Source organism: Podarcis liolepis, assembly GCF_965112155.1.
Source record: "Podarcis liolepis genome assembly, chromosome: 2".
NCBI lineage: Eukaryota > Metazoa > Chordata > Lepidosauria > Squamata > Lacertidae > Podarcis > Podarcis liolepis.
In genome coordinates this window covers 11,601,944-11,623,757 of record NC_139555.1, presented here as the reverse complement: position 1 = coordinate 11,623,757, position 21,814 = coordinate 11,601,944, and the positions used below count along the sequence as shown (strand labels likewise).

At 46.9% G+C, this 21,814-nt stretch overlaps 1 protein-coding gene across 14 annotated transcripts in view; it reads right to left on the bottom strand.

Moving 5' to 3' along the window:
• Positions 1-21,814, bottom strand: part of ZNF385A (zinc finger protein 385A) — a 227,328-nt gene that overhangs the window by 33,841 nt on the left and 171,673 nt on the right. For all 14 annotated transcript variants that reach the window (XM_083490280.1, XM_083490276.1, XM_083490269.1 and 11 more), the window contains 2 exons: positions 14,586-14,696; positions 8,149-8,314 (listed from right to left, as the gene is read on the bottom strand). In XM_083490280.1, coding sequence (XP_083346406.1) covers positions 8,149-8,314; positions 14,586-14,696 — 277 coding nt within the window. The remainder of the gene's footprint in view (positions 1-8,148; positions 8,315-14,585; positions 14,697-21,814) is intronic.

Sequence of the window (21,814 nt, the reverse complement as noted above, 5' to 3'; positions counted from 1 at the left end):
ATCATATCACCCCTTAACCTCCTCTTCTCCAGGCTAAACATGCCCAACTCCCTTAGCCGTTCCTCATAAGGCATCGTTTCCAGGCCTTTGACCATTTTGGTTGCCCTCCTCTGGACACGTTCCAGTTTGTCAGTGTCCTTCTTGAACTGTGGTGCCCAGAACTGGACACAGTACTCCAGGTGAGGTCTGACCAGAGCAGAATACAGTGGCACTATTACTTCCCTTGATCTAGATGCTATACTCCTATTGATGCAGCCCAGAATTGCATTGGCTTTTTTAGCTGCCGCGTCACACTGTTGGCTCATGTCAAGTTTGTGGTCAACCAAGACTCCTAGATCCTTTTCACATGTACTGCTCTTGCTTTCACCTATGCTATGAAACTGGTTTGCTGTCAAGCACAGGCTTGAACTTTACCTGGAGGGAAATTTGAGTTAGCTGAGCTATCTTTGTTCCTCTGGATTCAATCAATGGGTCTTCAATCAATCCTCAGTACTCAACCCCATTTTGTTCAATTCTTACTCCCAGTAAGAATTAACAGGACCACAGCCTTACACACAATTTAAGCTGGATTGGACCCCCTATCTGCCTGGCCATACTGGTTCCTATGTGACCATTTTGGTTTCTGTTTGGCTCTTCCTCCTTCTCAGTACTGCAAATAAAGGTAAAGGGACCCCTGTCCATTAGGTCCAGTCGTGGCCGACTCTGGGGTTGCGGCGCTCATCTTGTTTTATTGGCCGAGAGAGCCGGAGTACAGCTTCCGGGTCATGTGGCCAGCATGACAAAGCTGCTTCTGGTGAACCAGAGCAGCGCACGGAAACGCCGTTTACCTTCCCGTCAGAGCGGTACCTATTTATCTACTTGCACTTTGACATGCTTTCAGACTGCTAGGTTGGCAGGAGCAGGGACCGAGCAACAGGAGCTCACCCCATCGCGGGGATTTTAACCGCCGACCTTCTGATTGGCAAGTCCTAGGCTCTGTGGTTTAACCCACAGCGCCACCCGCGTCCCTAGTACTGCAAATACTTCTATGATTAATTACAAGTGGAGAGAGGGCTGTAGTGGTCAGATCCTGCGTTGCAGGCTTCCCATAGGCATCTGCTTGGCCACTGTGAGATTAGGAGACTGGACTAGACTGGCCTGATCCTGGCAAGGCTCCGCTTATGTTGATACTGCCGGACAATAGAGAAGGCTGCCTCAGAAAGTGATGGCCTCTCTCTCTCCTTTAAAGGTTTTAAATTGATGCTAGATGACCACCTAGGAGGGATGCTGTGACAGTAGATATTCCGGATTGTCATGAGGTTGAGCTAGACAACCTTTGAGGTTCCTTCCAAACTGATGAGTCTATATGAGGGTCTGTGTTTCACAGCAACCATAAACCCCAAAGCTTCTTTCCTGCAGAGTGAAGGAGTCAAGTCTTTCTGGGAAAATGGGTTGACACACAGAATCAATAAGTGTGTTGCCTCTGGGACCCTCTGTAATTTCCCAAAGAAGGGTTTGCCGATACCTAGCAGAGAGGCGCCAAGTCTATGAATGTTATCTATACAGCAGCACCATCCATGTATATCGTGGTTCACAGAGGAGGGGCTTGCAATCCAGAAACAAAAGAAGAGGAGGGAAATCGAAGCTGGGGTAAGCCGTCAAAAATGCAAGTATTGAAATGATTTGAAAGAACAGAAGAAGAGCGCTGCAGGATCAGGCCAGTAAGGAGCCCATCTAGTCCAGCATCCTTTTCTCACTGTTGCCCACCAGAGGGCTATGGGAAAAACATGAGCAGGACTAACAGCACTCTCCCAACTTGTGATTCCCTCCGAACATAGCCATTGTGGCTAGCAGCAATTGATAGACGCATCCCCCCATCCATTTGCCTAATCCTCTTTTGAAGTCATCTAAGTTAGGTCACTGCCTCCATAGTTCGACCATGCACTGCATGAAAGAGGATTTCCTTTGTTCTGCCTGGACTCTTCCTGCATTTAGGCTTTGCCGCAGGGCATAGGGACTAGCAGGGATGTGCTTGCTTTATAGAAGATTCTGCAGCTTTTAATTTTGTTTAAAGCCACGCTCAGTCTAAAGCACACACCAGCTGAGCCAAGTGGGAGAATAAGACCTGCACAACTTGAATACAGCACCTGGGCTCCCCTGGGATGGAGCCTGAGGGAAAGGTCTTGAACAAGAGCCCCCGGTGAGAACATGGCTTTGGAATCCTGCCTGGGATTGTTATGACAACACCACCAGCCAGAAGACACACATGGTGAGCATGCAGGCAGCACGGAGTGCTCTGTGTTGTTGTAAGTTACACCCTTCTCTGGTGAGTCACCTAGATGCACTTCTCATAATCCCTACCCCTTCCTCTCAGCCCAAATCCTGAGCAAAAGCAACAGGGTCTTGCTCAGGAGAGGGGAGGGAAGCCCAAAAATATAGTTCTGAGGTCATTGGTGGCAAGATCCCAGCAGCTTTGAGTAATTATTCCTATAATTTCTATGTCTCAAGACAACAGCATCTGTGCCAAGCATTTGCTAGACCTTGAGAATATGTCCAGCAACAGGCTGATGGAGTCCTACAGAGTTCAGACACACCTTACAAGCCGGGAAAACAACAGCAAAAGCTCACATTAAATAGGGGTGTGTGTGTGTGTGTTCAAATCAGTTTTTAACAAGTGGATTTGATGGGCTCTGAAGTCCTCTTGTGGATCAGGAATTGGTTAAGAGTAGGACTCAATGGACAGTTGTCTGAATGGAGAGAGCGGAAGTCCCCAAGAATTGGTATCGAGACCTGGGATGAAAAGGCACCGTATTTTTCGCTCTATAACACGCACCTGACCATAACACGCACATCGTTTTTAGAGGAGGAAAACAAGGGAAAAAAACATTCTGAATGAAACAGTGGATGTATCATTTTTGTGCTTCATGCTGTGGCCACAGACATGTGATCTGATGGTGAATTCGGGGTGACCCAATGCAAAAATCCTGAGAATCCATGTGGATCCATGCTTTTTAACCACATTTTTGCACCACTGCAGCCCCAGGCAACAGTGGGTGCGTGATTTTTGGGGGGCAGGCTGTAGCCATGGACATGCTATGTGATCTGATGGTGAATTTGGGGTGACCCAATGCAAAAATCCTGAGAATCCATGTGGATCCATGCTTTTTAACCACATTTTTGCACCATTGCAGCCCCAGGCAACAGTGGGTGCGTGATTTTTGGGGGGCAGGCTGTAGCCATGGACATGCTATATGATCTGATGGTGAATTTGGGGTGACCCAATGCAAAAATCCTGAGGATCCATGTGGATCCATGCTTTGTAACCACATTTTAAGTGGGGAGGGAAGGAAAAACACAGAAGGGACAAGGAGCACGAGAGGGGTGTGCAGAGAAGCAGCTGGCTAAGAATGCAGGAGAGGGGTATAACGGGAGGGAGGAAAGGAAGGCAAAAGTTTCCCCCCCACCCAAGCACCCAAGCCAGCCAGCTCTCTCTCGCGCGCTCTCTCTCTCTCTCTCCCACCTGCATGTTTTCAGCAGCACCGGAGCACAGAGAGGAAGGAACGACACTCTGCTTTCCCCTCTGCTTGCCTGGAGGGGAGGGGCTTTGCCTGCTCTTTGTTCTGTTTGAGCAAACACAGCAGCAAAACAGAAAAGGGTGGGCAGTAAGACCCTGAGGCAGAATGCAGGAAAGCAGCAGCTTCCTCTTTTCAGGTTTCCCTTCTCCGTGACTGCGCGATATGATTTTTGCCTGATTTTTCGGCTCCAGGCACCACACATTCACTCAATAACACGCACAGACATTTCCCCTTCCTTTTTAGGAGAAAAAATCTGCGTGTTATAGAGAGAAAAATACGGTACTTATTTTAATCTTAGCATCAGAAGCAAAGGAACCTGCTTTAGATCAGAGCAAGCTATTTGTCCATCTAGCTTCATAGACTTATAGAATTGCAGAGTTGGAAGAAACCCATGGGCAAAATGGATTTCCTACGCCAGTTGTGGAGCCGCACCGTCACCACAAACAACTGAGATTAGGAAGCAGAGCATATTTTCTCTTATTCTGACTGGCAGCAGCTTCCCAGTGTGTTGGGCAGAGAGAGGTCTTTCCCATCATCTATGGCCTGATCCGTTTTAGCTGAGGATGCCAAGGATACAGCCTGGGACCTTCTACATGTAAAACTCAACTAGGAGCCCTTCCCATATAATCTAGGGCTGTGTGCTGTACACTAAAGCCACCTGCAGCAGAGGTGAACTAGAATTGCACACAATGTCAAAAATCAATCATTTAAAAAAGTTTTTTCCAATGTTTGCTTTTAAAATATATTTTTAAAGAATTTAAAAGTATTGAGATTTATTTATTTTTGAAGCATCCAGAGACAATAAATTATTTGAGGAATCTGCTTCCCAAGGGAGCTTGCTGAGCTCACCCGCGGGTGGTGTTCAGGAGTTCGGCAAAACAACAACAACAGTCTTGTTTACACATGCATTTCTGGCCCCCAGCTGATTCCAGTTGGTTGTTTCATGTGGTGCTAATACTCTTGTTTTCCCCTAGTTTTTGTTTTGTGTGTTTTCATCATTTTTTGGTCTGAGCCATTGGGGAAGGCGGATGAGGCGAGGGAAGAATGTGGAGCAACGTGAGGTCATGCATGCAAATCAAACCATATAGTGACTAAATTTCTAAAAGGGGCTTTAATCCTCTAATCTGGCAACCTATGCCATTTTGTCCAAAATATTCTGGCAGCGCCAGCCCTATCATTAGGTAAACAGAGGCGGCTGCTTCAGGCAACAGAATACCCAGGGCTGGGGAAGGGACAGCAACTTGCCCTGAGCCCCCTAAACTAGCCTGTTTCCCTCAGGGGCCGTGAAGGGTGATGTTACGTCACCAGTGGTGAAGGAAGATCCAATTGCCAATTGCACTTGTCCTTCACTTCACACGGCAAAATCTGGGGGCTAGCCGGCTGCCATCAATTGCATGGCAATCAGAGGTGCTTTTTCTGTGCATGCTCAAAGGCATGGCTCAACATATTCTAGGCCTAGCTCCTGCCATACAGAACTTATTCTGGGCTAATCCTTCACCTGTTTCTAGGCTAAAAGGCAGAATATGAGGTCTCATTCATACCACATGTTTAAAGCACTCTTAAACCACTTTAGCAGGCCTGGCTCGCCCCCAAGAATCCTGGGAACTTTGGTTTGTTAAGGGTGAGCTAGAATTGAAATACTTTATTGTCACTTGTACAACTTGTATACAGCTCTCTTAGTCTTAATTACCCTCGTTTACTGACGCACAGCCACCATACCTGAAAGTCAGTTGCCCTGTTGTTATCTTTTCATTCAGCAGCCTAACAGCCCACGGATAAAAGCTGTTCTTTACCCTGTTGGTGCGACTAATTCCCAGCACCCTAAACAAACTACAGTTCCCGGGATTCTCAATGACTGTTAATCAAACTTTAAATGTATTGTGTGGATGTGATCTAAAATTTGAAATACATTTTCTTTAAAAGAAGCCAGCTTGGCAATTTTCACATACTGCTTCCTTCTCTGCTCAAGATCAACAGAGTGCCAGCCTGCTGAACTGGAGCCCAGTGACAGATAGGACACTTTATTTTATTTAATGTGTACATTTATTTTCCACCTTTCTTCTATCGTAGAACTCAAAAGTTGCCTGCTTCCAGATGGTCTCCCATCCAGGCACCAATGAGGAGGCCTGCGCTTGCTTAGCATTAGCTCGGCACTTGCCTCTTGTGCCCTCAGACCATGTCCTTATCTGACACCATTTCATTATATAGACATCATTTCTTTGGGTTTGAATGGCGACATGGCTGGTTAAGTGGTTGCAAACAGTAATTACCCTCACATGTAATGCAGATTGAACATTCAGCCTGAGAGGGTTGGCTATGTCTGGGGCCTATCTACATTTATGGGCTTGTCAATTTCTAAATGAATGTTAATTTCGCTTGGTTGAGTCATGCATTGTGCCTGTTTGCAGAACGTGTTCCTTCGTCGCCTTTTAAAATCACCTTGCAAAATATAGACTCTGCACACTCCCAGATGAAGGGATGCATGTGTTTACAGATACCTGGCAGAGAGGCGCTGAGTCTATGAATTTTATTTATACGGCACCCACAACACACACCCAGAAGAACATCTTCACAGTTTCTTCTTGCCTGTTAAGCTCCTAGCTTTTAAGGTAAAAGGTAAAGGGACCCCTGACCATTAGGTCCAGTCACGGACGACTCTGGGGTTGCGGCGCTCATCTCGCTTTACTGGCCGAGAGAGCTGGCGTACAGCTTCCGGGTCATGTGGCCAGCATGGCTAAGCCGCTTCTGGTGAACCAGAGCAGCGCACAGAAACGCCATTTACCTTCCCACCAGATTGATACCTATTTATCTACTTGCACTTTGATGTGCTTTCGAACTGTTAGGTTGGCAGGAGCAGGGACCGAGCAACGGAAGCTCACCCCGTCGCAGGGATTCGAACCGCTGACCTTCTGATTCGCAAGTCCTAGGCTCTGTGGTTTAACCCACAGTGCCACCCGCGTCCCTACTTTTTAAGGTACTGAGGGCATTTGGTTTTTTATCAAAGGATCAAAAGGGGGAACCTTTGACACTCTTAATGTTGCTGGACTCCCAGCTCCCATCATCCTTGCCCACTAGGCCAAGCTGCCTGGAGCTGGTGGGAGTCCAACGACATATGGGGAGTCTATTGGTTCCCCATCCCTGGGATAAAGTATAGTGATATGGCAGAGAAAGCTCTCATTTCAGCCCTGGGTTAGATCCTGCCATAAAAACAAAAGCCTCTTGCTGGGATGACAACCCCTCCTCTTGTCTTTAGCCTTCCTGCTACAGGCAAGATGGCTTCTGTTTTTTACCTGCGCTCCCTCCCAGTTTACCAGCGTCCCCAAGGCATCTACTAGACCCCTGCTCTTTGTTCTTCCTCCTTCCTTAAAGCACACAAACGTTCTCAGATTAGCTATTGTACTTGGCAGCAGCATAGCAGGGAGGAGGGCGTCAACCCATCTCATCTGAGGTTGTGTGTGGGGAGTGCCGTGGGGCTGGGGGAATGGGTTTAGTAGTTACTTGGCACCCTTCTCTACAGCTGGGAGGCAGAGTTCCCCAGGCGAGTCACTTGGCTACAGCCCCAGCTCCATTTCCACCGGCCATCAGAGCCGTGATCAATGTTTAATTAGATGCGATTTAATTACCCGCTTGCTCCTCCGTCACCAGTGCTGACAAGTCAGCTCAAGTTCCCAGCACAGAGAAGACAGGCAAGATGTCAAAGGCAGAATGCGAGAGCCAGGCCTTCCCTCCCCCCCCCCCCCCACCTTCTAAGCAAAGGTTTCGCCCTTGACCCTATAATTGATGCAGAATACGGCTAATGTCTTATTGAACCCTGTAATTGAGGCGGGATACAGGCAATGGCCAGGGCCCTGTATTTCTTCCTTAGCCAGCATTGTCAATATTTGCCACACCTGCCTGGCTGCACTGTGGGAAGGAAAAGGCTGCAAAATCCTGCAGGGCATGTGGGGAGAGCAACACACTCTCCTACTGGGAATGAAGGGCAAGTTTTTCCCCCCATAGAATTCATAGAATCCTAGATCATCATTCTAGTCCAACCCCCTGCAATGCCAGAATATGCAGTTGTCCCATAAGGGGATCGAACCTGCAACCTTGGTGTAATCGGCACCATGCTCTAACCCAGGCTTCCTTAACCTCGGCCCTCCAGATGTTTTTGGCCTGCAACTCCCATGATCCCTAGCTAGCAAGACCAGTGGTCAGGGATGATGGGAATTGTAGTCTCAAAACATCTGGAAGGCCGAGGTTAAGGAAGCCTGCTCTAACCAACTGAGCTATTTGACCACTGAGCTATTCATTTGTTGTTGTTTTTAAAAAAACAACAACCAAGAGAATACATGTGACTGGGCTGCATTTAGTAGTGAGGGAAATGCTCTCTGTGAATGACCAGGGCCACACCTCTTCAGTTTTACTTCCTGTGTTTCAGGGCAGAGTTCTTGTATGGAAACGGGTCCTAGACTTGGGGTAACAAGTTCTGGAGCTAAGCTCTGGTGCAAATTGAGCCCAGTCACCTTCTTTTGGGACTACATAGCACTTCAAACACTGCATAAACACACACTCCTCAAGCTCTAGGGAAAGACCAGAATGGGAAACTCGGTACCTGTGCGGTCAGAGTCACTCTCCCCGGTGCTGGAGGACGGACTGCCCACAGGCCCCGGTTTGTCACCCTTGCGGGCTCCCGATTCCTTCTGCCGCGTCCTGGCGGCCTCAATTCCCTTTACTCGCCGGGCATGGCGGTTCCCCTTGTAGTGTGCTTCGGCTTGGCTCTGTGGAAAGGAGAAAGGACGTAAGCAATCCGGCAAACCACAGGCCTATGCCTGCATACTTCTGGTGCTGCCTCTTCAACCTAGCCAGCTGTCAGTACCGCTCAGCGTGAAGCCACAGCCCCTCACCCCTGCCACAAACCTGTCCTCCTAGGAATACTGTTCAGCTAAAACCAGTGGTGTAGCGTGAGTTGTCAGCACCCGGGGCAAGGCAAGTAATTTGCGCCCCCTAACCCGGGGCAAGGCAAGTAATTTGCGCCCCCCCAACCCCTAACCTGCCGATCTGAGGCGAGTTGCCGCTGGCGCTGCTGCCCAAACCACACCGCTTGCCCGGAGGAGGAGGGGGGCAGAGAGGCGAGGAAAATGCAACATGGCCCAGCAGCTGCAGCAGCAGCGGCGGAGGCGGGGCTGTGAGGAGGGGCTGCCTGGTGCGTCCTCCGCGGCCCTGACGCGCGGGGCTGAGAGCCGCTGCCTGCCGGACGCCTTCAGCCCGGGCGCGCGCACAGCTCGTCGGTTCCGCGAGACATGGGGCTCTGCTACAGCCTGCGCCGGAGGCTCTTCGGCGACTCCGGAGGCAGCGAGCGCGCCCCCCCAGATGTTGCGCCCGGTGCGGCCGGCCCCCCTGGCACCCCCCACGCTACGCCACTGGCTAAAACTGACGCCAGATCACATCGTGCTGTAAGTCTGGAGCTCAGGGGTAGTCAATCTCGTGGCTTCAGATGTTGCACTACATCTCTGCTCATCCTCAACTGTAAGAACATTATCAGGCCAACCAGGTGGTTGTGAGAAGCCCGTAAGCAGAACCCAAGAGCTCTTTCCTCTCCTGTGGTTTCAAACAAGGCATATTGCCTCTGACAGTGGAGGTAGCCATTGATAACCTTATTCCTCCATGAAGTTGTCTAATCCTCATTTGAAGCCATCACTTCTTTTTGTGGGAGCAAAATCCAGAGGGAAAGAAGTACCGCATTTTTCGATCCATAGGACACACTTTTTCCCTCTTAAAAACTAAGGGGGAAAGTCTGTGCGTCCTATGGAGTGAATGCAGGGGGGAGGCAGGCAGGAAAAGCCCCCAAGAGCCGCACACAAGCTTCGCGCGGCTCTTGCAGGCTTTTCCGCAGGAGGGAGAAGGGACTGACACGGCCAGCCAGTCCCTTCTCCCTCCTCGTAGAAAAGCCTGCAGGAGCCGTGCGCTCCTTAAAGGGTGTGCGGCTCCTGTGGGCTTTTGCAGGAGGTGGGGGAATTGCCTCCAGCCGGGAGAGGCTGCGCAAGGCTAAAGAAGCCAAGGCAGCGAGCGCGATCCATCCCAATAATATTTTTTTTCTTGATTTCCCCCTCTAAAAACTAGGTGCGTCCTGTGGTCCGGTGCGTCCTAAAAAATACGGTACTTCTTTTGTCCTATCCCAAACCTTCAGCTTCACTGAATGTCCCTGAGTTCTATGAAAGAGGGAGAAAAACCTTTCTCTATCTGCTTGCTCCTCACCATCCAAATTTTTATTTTAACCATCGGCCACACAGGCTGGGGCTGATGGGAACTGAAAGCCAACTACATCTGAAGGCTGCCATGTTGCCTACCACTGCCATAACCTTCCCTGAGCATGTTAAAAGCTCACACTTGACTGATCCAGGATGACCAAGGACACCAGGAAGCCCTATGCATAAATATATGTGACTTCCACATACTAGCCTCTCTCTTTGGAATGGCCAGCCTTTGTTAACTTGGGTTGTCTGCTGTTGTTCAGCCACATTGTTTCCTGTGCAATCCACCCATCGCACACCCAATTTGTGGGCAATTCTATGAACACAAATGCTGCAGCACCAGCCCTTTCCCGTGCGGACAAGCAAAGCACCTTTAAGGCTTTCCAGGTTTAATGAATGTTTGCAGGTTCTGTCCGTTTTATTGCCTGCTTGTGATTGCAGCTGGGGGATTAGCAATAAATAGCCTCTTAATTGCTCCTTGAATAGCCTCTCTTAATTGCGCTCTCCCCCCCCCTTTTCTTGGGGGAAGGGGGAGTGCTGAATACGCTTTAATTACCTATTTCCTCTCATTATCCTTTCTAATTTCTTTCTTTCCATTGTTTTTATAGCCAAGCAACACTTCTGCTATCCTAGACGGCGTATTTCCTGGGTAACGTTTTTTAAAAAGTTTATAATAGTAGATTAATGTTCTTTTTGCTTTTCATACTTCCATGAAAAAGTGAGAAGTAATAAAAAAAAGTCTTCCCCCATGAAATATAAACAACGGAGGGCTTATTCACATCTCCATTTGCCCCACCAACCCCCCCCCCCCCAGGAAACCCAATCTTAAGCGCTAAATCGGAACAAATGGCAATCAGGTTTTCTGCAGACTGCAGTTTGTTTCAATTCAGAACTAAAGACTGGGTTTTCTGGGGGAGCAGAGCAAAGGCAAAACCACTCGAAGCCTTGCCTATAAAGTGTGGGACAAGCAGGAAGTGTGAATGAGCCCTGAGAGAGGCTATTTTGTCACTGATCTCCCAAACCTGATTGACCGTGCCATGAGCTTTTTGTCTCATCCTGTGCAGCTGGGATAAAACCAGGCATTACAATAAGGTTACCAGATTTTCCCCCCAGTGAATTCAGGGACACTTTTCAACTTCAGTAGGAATGATAGGATTTTGTCAGGGGACTGATTTGTAAATCCAGGAACTGTCCCTGGGAAACAGAGATGCCTGGTAACCTTACATTACAAGTAACAGGGTTACTGCAACTGTCTGTCTCCCTAGTCTTCATCCCCTTGTGCGTTTCCACACTGCCTGTCTCACATAATTGGCTATTGGCACAAGGGAAATGACATCACACTGCAGGTTGTATCTAGTTTCATCCTTACAGTGTGAACCTAAGCAGGTTTCTTCAGAAGAAGCCTCACTGATGTCAACAGCCCTCGCTTCCAAGACAGCAGCCTTCCTCGGATTTTGAATTTACATGACCTGACCTTGAATTAAATGGCTTCTTGGGTCAAACAGGATAGCTATTTGTATTTTCCTTTCGAAAGCACCTTGGGTGCCAGAGCAATGTGCCAGAGCGATGCCGAAGCTGTGCGCAGCTCCCTAGGGTTGCGCAGAGCTTCCTGAAGCCTGGAGAGCAAGAGGGGTCGGTGCACACAGACCCCTCTTGCCCTCCAGGCTTCAGCGAAAGCCTGTATTCGCCCCCATAGGACGCACACACATTTCCCCTTCATTTTTGGAGGGGGAAAAGTGCGACCTATAGGGCGAAAAAAACGGTACTTTGTTGCCAATTCATTCTATGGTAGAAAATCTTGCCTTGGGACAAGAGCAAGATTAATCGTTAATAATGTATTGACAGAGAAAATTGCTATAACTAAAGGTACAAGGCAGGGATGTCCACTGTCACCGCTGTTATTCATCTCGGTATTGGAGGTCTTCTTAAGATCAATAAGGAATAATGAGAATATCAAAGGAGTGTCAGTAGGGCAAAATCAATACAAAGTCAAAGCTTTTGCGGATGATTTAGTTATTACAATAGAAGATCCTACGAAGAGTGTAGATGAAGTGTTGGAAGAGGTAGAACAATTTGGAGAGGTGGCCGGCTTTAAGTTAAACAGAAAGAAAACCAAAATAATTACGAAAAACATTGAACAGGATGTAATTGAAAGATTGCAGCAATAATTAGGGATTGAAATGGTGAAAAAAGTTAAATATTTAGGGATTACACTAACCACTAGAGGTATTGATTTATTTCATGATAATTATGTACCAGTATGGAATAAGATAAAAAAGGACCTGGAGGTGTGGGGTAGAATGAAATTCTCATTTTGGGGAAGGATCGCAACGATAAAGATGAATGTGCTACCAAAAATGTTATTTTTATTTCAAACAATACCAATAATAAAAGGAGTGACAATATTTAAAGAATGGCAAAGAATATTATCAAGATATATTTGGCAGGGCAAGAAACCAAGAATTAAGTTTAAGATATTAACTGATGCAAGAGAAAGAGGAGGTTTCGCCCTGCCAGACTTGAGGTTATATTATGAAGCGTCATGTCTTTGTTGGTTGAAAGAATGGATGAAGTTAGAAAATAATGAATTATTGGATTCAGAAGGTTATGATAATAGATTCGGTTGGCACGCGTATTTATGGTATGATAAAAAAAGAATACATAAAGGGTTTGAAAACCACATCTTTAGAGGATCTTTGATTGGAGTTTGGAATAGGTATAAAAATGTATTAGAACCAAAGATTCCACATTGGTTATCACCATTAGAGGTTATGAGTATTAAAAAGATAAATATGAGCGGGAGATGGATAACGTATGAGAAACTATTAAAAAAGGAAGGCAATAAGTGGAAATTGAAACCATATGAAGAAGTAAAAGAATATGTTAAGGATTGGCTGCATTATTTTCAGTTAAATGAAATGTTTAAAAAAGAGTTTTTAGAGAGGGGATATTCTGAAAAAGAATCTAGATTTCAACAAGAAATCTTAAACAATGAAGTGAAAATTTTATCTAAAATGTATAAAATATTGTTGGAATGGAATACTGTGGACGAAGGGGTTAAATCTGTAATGATTAGTTGAGCTAGAGATTTCGGATATAATATTGAATTTGAGAAATGGACTAAATTATGGAAGGATGGGTTAAAGTTTACAGCTTGTACAACGATTAAGGAAAATGTTATGAAGATGTTATATAGATTGTATATAACACCAGTAAAGCTGGGTAAAATGTATAAAGTGTGTAATAAATGTTGGAAGTGTAAGGAGACAGAAGGAACATTTTACCATATGTGGTGGGAATGTAAGAAGGTAAAAAGCTTCTGGGAGATGATCTATAATGAGTTAAAGAAAATGTTGAAATATACTTTTGTTAAAAAACCAGAAGCTCTCTTGTTGGGAATACTGGATAATGAAATTAGTAAAAAAGATGTGAAATTAGTTTTGTATGCAGTAACAGCAGCCAGAATTTTGCTGGCACAGAAATGGAAACAGGAAGAGATGCCCACGAAAGAAGTATGGAGAATGAAACTGATGGAATACGCAGAAATGGACAGATTGACGGGGAAAATTAGGAACCAACGTGACCAGAGATTCTCCAAGGACTGGAAGAAATTTACAGAGTATATCAAAAATTTATGTGATGAGCAAATAACGTTCGTTGGCTTTCAAGAAGCTCTGTGAAATTACTGTTAGAAATATTGTTTAAAAAATATGATGTGATTAAGAGTATTTGAGTGCAATATAATATTGGGAAATGTGAGACGAGGATTAAAAAAAACCCGGAAAATTATCAGACAAGCTGAGGGAAGTTCTGGAAAAAAGGGTTTAAGTTAAAAATGGATGTATAATTTTGTAAAATTTTGGAAAATCTAATAAAAAATATCTATATATATAAAAAAAGAATTAAATGGCTTCTCAGGTCAAACAGGATAGCTATTTGTATTTTCCTTTTGAAAGCACCTTGGGTGCCAGAGCGATGCCGAAGCTGCGCACAGCTCCCTAGGGTTGCGCAGAGCTTCCTGAAGCCTGGAGAGCAAGAGGGGTCAGTGCGCACAGACCCCTCTCGCCCTCCAGGCTTCAGCGAAAGCCTGTATTCACCCCATAGACGCACACACATTTCCCCTTCATTTTTGGAGGGGGGAAAGTGCGTCCTATAGGGCGAAAAATACGGTACTTTGTTGCCAATTCATTCTATGGTAGAAAATCTTGCCTTGTGACAAAAGGTTGGGCAGTAACCAACTTGGTCTTTGCGTCTTACGGTTCAGTTACAGAGCATAAGGCTTACCATTTCATAGAGGCTAAAGCGATCGATAGGATGACTATGTTCCGCCTCCACTGTCACAGGCAGTATGCCTCTGAATACCAGTTGCTGGTAACGGCAGGGGGGGGGGGGAGAGGGCTGTTGTGCTCAGGTCCTCCTTGCTGGTTTTCCACAGGGACATCTGGTTGGCCATTGTGAGATCAGGAGGCTGGCCTAAATTGACCTTTGGCCTGATCCAGGAAGGTTCTTCTTATGACATCATCATCATCTCTGAAACCAGCCCTACAGAGATCCCCTACATTCCAGATTTCTTAAACCACATGCCATTTCCCTGAGCCTCGTTGAGTCCCTGGCTTGCGTGAGTGGGATGTGACCTGAGCAATGTTTCTCAATGCATCTTCAATGGGATTTGCACTTCTCCTGCCCCTCAACGGCCCACTGCCGCTCTCTGAGACCCACCACCATAGGCCGCACAGCATGAAAAAGCTACGAAGAAGAAGGGCTGGGACCTGGTGTCGCCAGATCCTCCAAGACTCACCTCAGAATTGAAGCGGATCTGGCAGACGTTGCAAGAGATGATTGGGCGCTTGGCCTTGGCTATGGGTACCCCAAAGGTGTGGTTGATCACTGCTTTCTGCACTGGGTCCATCTGCCAGAGGAAAACAAGGAAGAAGGAGGAAGAAGAAATGGTGATCAGTGAATATAGCCTACAAGGCTAACTTCCTACCAAGTAAAACCAGGTAAACCCTGTCAAGCTATGGCAGCTACTTTTGAGGCTTCTGAGCCAGACACCCAATGATGAGCTGGTCATGCGCTGTCTGTAAATCAACAAGTTCCAGTGGGGTGGGAACAGCCCTAGCTTGTGCTGGGAGAGGTGGCCAAGATTTCAGAATTAACATTGAAAGGCTACATTTGGCTATGGTTAGCTTTCCCTCCCCCATCACTGCTGCGGGCAGAGAATTTGGATTTTCTGCATTAGGCAATGAAATGTCTTGGGCTGCCCCGGAGCTGAGAGAATTGAGCAAATTGCTCCCCACCCCCATTCGCACCATTTACACAGAGAGGTTCTATGTATGTGATAATTCCAGGAACTAAGGGGAAACAGAACAAGACAGTCTCCAAGAACAAAGAGATAAGGCAAGGGAAAGTAAGGAACCTCTGGCCTGGGGGGCATGCTTTTGGCCCCAGGCCTCTATCCGGCCCTAAAGACTCTCCTCTGCCACTCCCCTCACTGGGCCTGCGTCAAACTTTCCTCGGGTGTTTTTGCCTGGCTAGGATCTATCCCCGCTTGCATGGATGGAGGCTACAGAGGGGTGTGTGCGGAACGAAGGAAAAATGGAAATTCGTTGCTTGCCAGCTTTTGCTTCTGGAGGCATGTGACCCCCCCCCCCGAAGGCTCCCCAAAACAAAATGAGGCCCTCAGGGTGAAAATAAGTTCCTCACAGTGCCGGATTTAGGGTGTTGTTTCCCCAGAAAATGGTGCTGAGCTGAGGGGGCTCACAACAGCAGCAACCTATATTTATATGAGTACCTACTCAAAGTTAGAAATATTGGGGGGCGAGGGATTTTGTCGTTGCTCAGGGTGCCATATTACAAAAGTCTGCCCCTGCTGGGATGGAAGCCCAGATAAATAATGGTTTGGCACAGTTGGGGGGGGGGGAGGACCAAGAGCGGGGAGGAGGGGGAACCCCACCAGGTTGTGGAAATCTCACTAGGGACACCTATGACCTATTTCCATGATGACCTAGATTTACAAATTATACCAGTCATCCATATGCTGTGGAAATCCGTATTATATTGCCCTTTTCTTGAGAATCCCCAACTGGAAAACTGGAAAACACCCTCCCCCCTTCCCCGCTTGTATTTGATAATTTTCACTTCTTAACCTTTATTTTATCATCGCCACCCTGTAACTTAAGACATCTCGATTTCTCTCATTTGCTATTATTGGACAAAAGCAACCCGGAGATCCAACTGAAAAGTGAGAACAAAGCATGATACATTTTAAGTTCCATCTTCATGCAAATGGATGGGCGATGTTTGCGTGTACTATTACTGGTGACACTAGGTGGTTAACTGCACTTTGTCACAGTTACTTTAAACAGGAATGTGCGTACTGCAGGGTGACCGGCACTTAAGCAGAACTGCACACAGTTTTAGGGTTCCTGTGACTTTAAAAAGATGGCTGCTGGTGGAGTCCGTAGCCTGGGAAGTTCCTGAGTCAAATCTTGCCTTAGCTATGAACTTGCTAGGTGGCTGGAGGCAAATCGCCCTTCTCCACTGCAACATGGATGTGAGAGAATAATATTTATTATATTTATCACATTTTTATCCCCCCCTTCCTCCAATGAGTATAGGGTGATAAAGATGTGGCCAATCCCATAATATCCTCAAAACAATCTTGCAAGGCAGATCAGCTGAGAGATAGTGATTTGTTTTTTTGGGGGGCTGGCCAGCGAGCAGAGATCTGATACCCGCGTCCCCCCCCAAAAACCCGTCCATTCCATCACACTGGCTTCTGTAACAGTTCCTTCTCTTCTTGTAAGGATTGCCAGGTTAGCATAGGCAGTGCTTTCTCTTCTCATAAAATAGGTGCTGGCACTCAACATGAAGTTGTTACAGTAAGCGCCACACTTTTTAACAACTAAAAAAAAAAGTGGTGTAAAAAAAAAGCACTGAACATATGCAATGTGCTTTGTACGCTCGTAAGTTTTCCATCATGGGTGACGCTGGGGGTTAAACCACAGAGCCTAGGATTTGCCGATCAGAAGATCAGCGGTTTGAATCCCCGCGATGTGGTGAGCTCCCGTTGCTCGGTCCCTGCTCCTGCCAACCTAGCAGTTTGAAAGCACGTCAAAGTGCAAGTAGATAAATAGGTACCGCTCCGGTGGGAAGGTAAACGGCGTTTCTGTGCGCTGCTCTGGTTTGCCAGAAGCGGCTTAGTCATGCTGGCCACATGACCCGGAAGCTGTACGCTGGCTCCCTCGGCCAATAAAGTGAGATGAGCGCCGCAACCCCAGAGTCGGTCAAGACTGGACCTAATGGTCAGGGGTCCCTTTACCTTTAAGTTTTCCATGAATGTTAAGTAGTCATGCTACCCTCCACTCCACTGCAAAGAATTATGAAAGATTTGTAACTTAAAAAATAATAATAATCACTTGATCAACATGATACACTCGTTTGGGGTGGGGAGGGAGAGGTTCAGGGAAGACAGGGAAGGGCATTGTTAATTCTCAACGGAACTGCACCTGTGAACACCACAGAAATCCAGTTGCTTAGCCACCCAGTGTCCCCCCAGAAAACCTATCTACTGCCCTCCGGCCTGTGAAACTCCAACCGGTCACACAAACAGCAGCAAGCCCCTGTGATTCTGCACATACGGCTAAACATACGGAAAAACGTTCTGACAGTAAGAGCTGTTTGACAGTGGAATGGTCTCCATCATGAGGTTGTGGACTCTCCTTGTTTGGAGGTTTTTAAGCAGAGGTTGGATGGCTAAGTGTCATGGATGCTGGAGCTGAGCTTCCCGCATTGCAGGGGTTGGACTAGATGACCCTTGGGGTCCCTTCCAACGCTACGATTCTGTGATTCTAACTCCCTTTGGGACCTGGCAGCGACGTTGACTGAATCTGAAACCGGGCTTGGTCCATTAGCCAGCGGGCCAAAGATTCTGGGAGTTCCCTGGGCTACTGCTCTGGCCCATCCTCTGTCCTGGGTCTCGCTCCAGTCTTCTTTCGCTATCCCCGGCTGACACATCTTGGACTGCATATATTATACCCTTATCATCGCACGTTGCGTTGGGGGACTCCATGCTGACACTTCCATACAGAACCACATGGGCTTGCAATGCTACTGGAGACTTTGCGATCCAAGAGCTCCACTCCCCCAAGTCTAACCTACTGGAGACCCCAGCCACTGACAGCACAGGCAAAGGTTTGATTGGCTTGCTGGCTGCATCGCAAGGAAGTATGACTAGGCTTTGAAATGCTGCAAAGGGCAGTCACGCCCACTTCATTGGGCAGTCACGCCCCCATAAGGATCTCAACAGCGCAGAACATAATTAATAAATTCTTGGCGTAAAGCTGGAGCAGGGCCCAGCCTTGGTTGGCTGTTTGGCCCCAGTTTCTGTGATTACAATATAAATTGTCAACAGGCAGCTGCTGAAAAGGCCGGAGCCAACTCCAGCGCCAATTGCCTCATCACAGAGAGATTTAGTATTCAGGGGAAAGGCAGGAATCGAGGACACAGCGCCATATGGGGACCCTCAAGAAATGATAGCTGAGTCTAGTGTTTGCCCACAAGGTCCACAGTGGGGAAATGGCATCATCTCAGTTGCGGATGTCCATCCAAATTGGCAGCCGGTCAGGGCATTTTCAGACAGAAGGCTTAAGATTTCAGAGCTCTTTGCTTCAGCTGGGTTGCTAATGTAAATTTAAAACGTCACATTAGGCAAAATCCTCATCTGCATTACAAATGCCCCTTTCCAACATTCTCTCCCACTTGAAGAGTGACCATTTAGGTTAGCAGAAGCAGCTCAGAGGCTGTTTAAGCCCCATGTAGGAAAATGGCCACTGGCTTACCCAAGGAGAATATATATATACGGTTCATAGCTCCTTCTGAGACCTACTATTTCATTCTTGCTCTCAGGAAGGTATGTGGGGGGGGGGGTTTGCAGAGGTTCGTAACAAAAAAGCTTTTCTTTTATTAAGGTATTACACACTTTTGCAGGATTGGTCTAGTTTACCTTGTTCACATGTTACAGTGAACACACGTTCTCTGTACACATGTACAAGTGTTTGTGTGAAAGAGTATACTGTATGCTTGATTTGGACAACTCAGTTATTGTGTGCAGAGGCACAAAGACTGTACACTCATTGAAAAACTGTATGAGTGTACAGTGGTACCTCTAGATACGAACGGGATCCATTCCAAAGCCCCGTTCGCATCTAGAGGTAAACGTAACTAGCGATGGCACGTATGCGCATGTGCGCGTCGCTTTTCGGCGCTTCTGTGCATGCGTGTGACGTCATTTTGAGAGTCTGCGCATACGCAAGCGGCGAAACCCGGAAGTAACGCGCGCCGTTACTTCCGGGTTGCTGCGGAGCGCAACTCGAATGCGCGCAACTCGAAGCGTATTTAACCCGAGGTATGACTGTATAACTAAACTATTTGTGCACACAGGTACACGGATCGTACACTCATTGAATGCAACTCGCGTCCCCCGCCCTTTCAATATCTTTTTTGTCGCGCCTTTCCTCCATTAACCATTTATTATTGTTGTTTTTCCCATGGCAAATTCATGTCAGGTTTCATTGTGATTAGAATCCGCTAACTTCTTCCAGCAGAAGCTAAACCTGGCTAATTACAAATCCAGAACCAAAATAGTTCACCCTCCTGCCTCAAATGTCTCCCTCCCCACTTCCGCACATTTTTCTAGTAATCTGGATCAAATTTATGGGGTGCTGTGTGTTGTGTATGACCCAATTGCACAAATTCCATTTCTTATTAGGGAGGAGAAGGCACAATAACCTAAGGTGTGCTAATCCAGGAAAAGGAAGGATGTATGTATTGAAAGCGTGCAAAGATTTGTCCTGGGACTACGAGTAGCAAAAATTAAAATTAAATGAAAATGCAATAGAAATACTGATCTAGAATAGATCCTTGCTCATGGTTTGTGGATAAATGTTTGGATGCACTATGGTAACAGCAATGAAGAGCTGGAAACAAGAGGCCTATTCAGACATTACTTGACTTCAGGGATTCAGGGGAAATTATTCTATTCCGGAGCAGGTCTCAGGTTTGGAGCTTCCCCTCTCTGCCTCTGTGCCTGATCTTGGGCAGAAGGTAACTAATGAACAGGGGGAATGATGTGATGATTTAAAAGTTAAATGCAGGATCTCCCTGACCCAATGAGATGGATCTTGCTTTCCTTGTGGGGTTTCAAAAGTTCATTTTCTGCCTAAAATGTGGTGGAATGAAGGGGAGAGCATGCAAGTCCCAGGTCCATTCCCAAGCCAAGTAATATATGAATAGCTGCAAAGGAACAGCTTTCATTAGTTTGTTCAGCTTTAGACATTTCTGCAGTTGACACACCAAGATGGATATAGCCATTTTCTATTTGTGTGAAACTATTTAAAAGGAGGATTCTATTAATGAGTAATTGCAACAAGCCCCGCTCTGACATGACCCAAGTTCAGGATGTTTATATGCAAAAGAAATTCATCGAGACCTAGCAGTTGTTTGAACTCATTGAACTCTGTTGTACGCTGCTGTGGAATTATTTTAGCATTTCATTGCTTATAAATATCTCAATAATAATAATGATTTTATTATTTATACCCCATACATCTGGCTGGGTTTCCCCAGCCACTCTGGGGAATATAAATAAACAAACATACACACTCCTATTTCTATTGGGGATCTCAGTGTGGAAAAAGATTCCACACTGACCAAAAAGGATTTGGGAGGAAAGATGACGATTTAGTGCTTTAAATCTGGGTTTTGCCAGTCTATTACAGAAATAAATCTTCGACTAAATCTTTGGTGGACTGAAAATTTTTTTGCTTAAGGATACCCCAATTCATCCTTTGCCGGCCTGGTGCCCTTCATGTGCTTTGGACTACAACTCCCATCAGTCCCAGGGGGGGGGGTGCTGAATTTTGGCCTTGCACAGGGCGCCACTGAAATTTGAAGGACCAAAGACCACCCCTGTTGACTTTTTCCATCTCCCCTGAATTTGTTTAGCCCTCTTCCGATGCCAGGACGAGATGGTTGGACAGTGTTCTCGAAACTACCAGCATGAGTTTGACCAAACTGCGGGAGGCAGTGGAAGACAGGAGTGTCTGGCGTGCTCTGGTCCATGGGGTCAGGAAGGGGTGGACATGAATAAACAACAACAAACCTGACCATTGGCCATGGTGGCTGGGGCTGATGGGAGCCCGATTCAGGAGGGCCACCCCTTCCCAGTCCCTGCTCCAACTGCTTTCTCATAGGAAACAGAACATGAGCTAAAGCACACCCACCATTTGTGAAATCAAAGCAACATACAGCAGTGCATGGTAAGGAAGGTGACTCTGGTCACGGTGGAGAACAGCCAAACCAGGCTGTCCCATGGGCTGCCGGAAAATTCCTATCCCTTCCAAAAGCTGTCAAGTGACAGAAAAGCCACCGGGTCGGATGAGCAGAACGGGTGCGTGGCCAAGCCTTGCAGGCCTTTCCAGGCATTGGGTAGGGAGGCAAGAATTTCCCAGCCTCTTAGGAGAGGAGCCGCCCTGCTCTGAAGACACATGTCAGACAGAACAAGACAGAGAGAGTGCACTGTTCCCAGCCCAGCCAGTAACAGAGCCTGGGGCTTTGCATAAACTGGAATCCCTTCACACGCCTCCACAGGGACAGGGAGAATAGGGAAAGGGTGCGGCAGCTGTTTAAACAGCTCCCACTTCATTGCACACTTGGCCAGGACTTTAGAGATTCACAGGGGGATGTGGAGTGGGGGAGACGCCGCAGCTTACAAGCGGCTGGAAATGGTTTGCAGCCTCTGTTTTCTCTCTTGGACCAAGGCAGCATCTTCCCAGATGCTTAACAACTGAGATGCAAGGCAGCAGAATTGCACGATGATGTTGTTGTTTAGTCGTTTAGTCGTGTCCGACTCTTCGTGACCCCATGGACCAGAGCACGCCATGGACCAGAGCACGCCAGACAGTGGAATTTTCTGCCAAGGAGTGTGGTGGAGTCTCCTTCTTTGGAGGTCTTTAAGCAGAGGCTTGA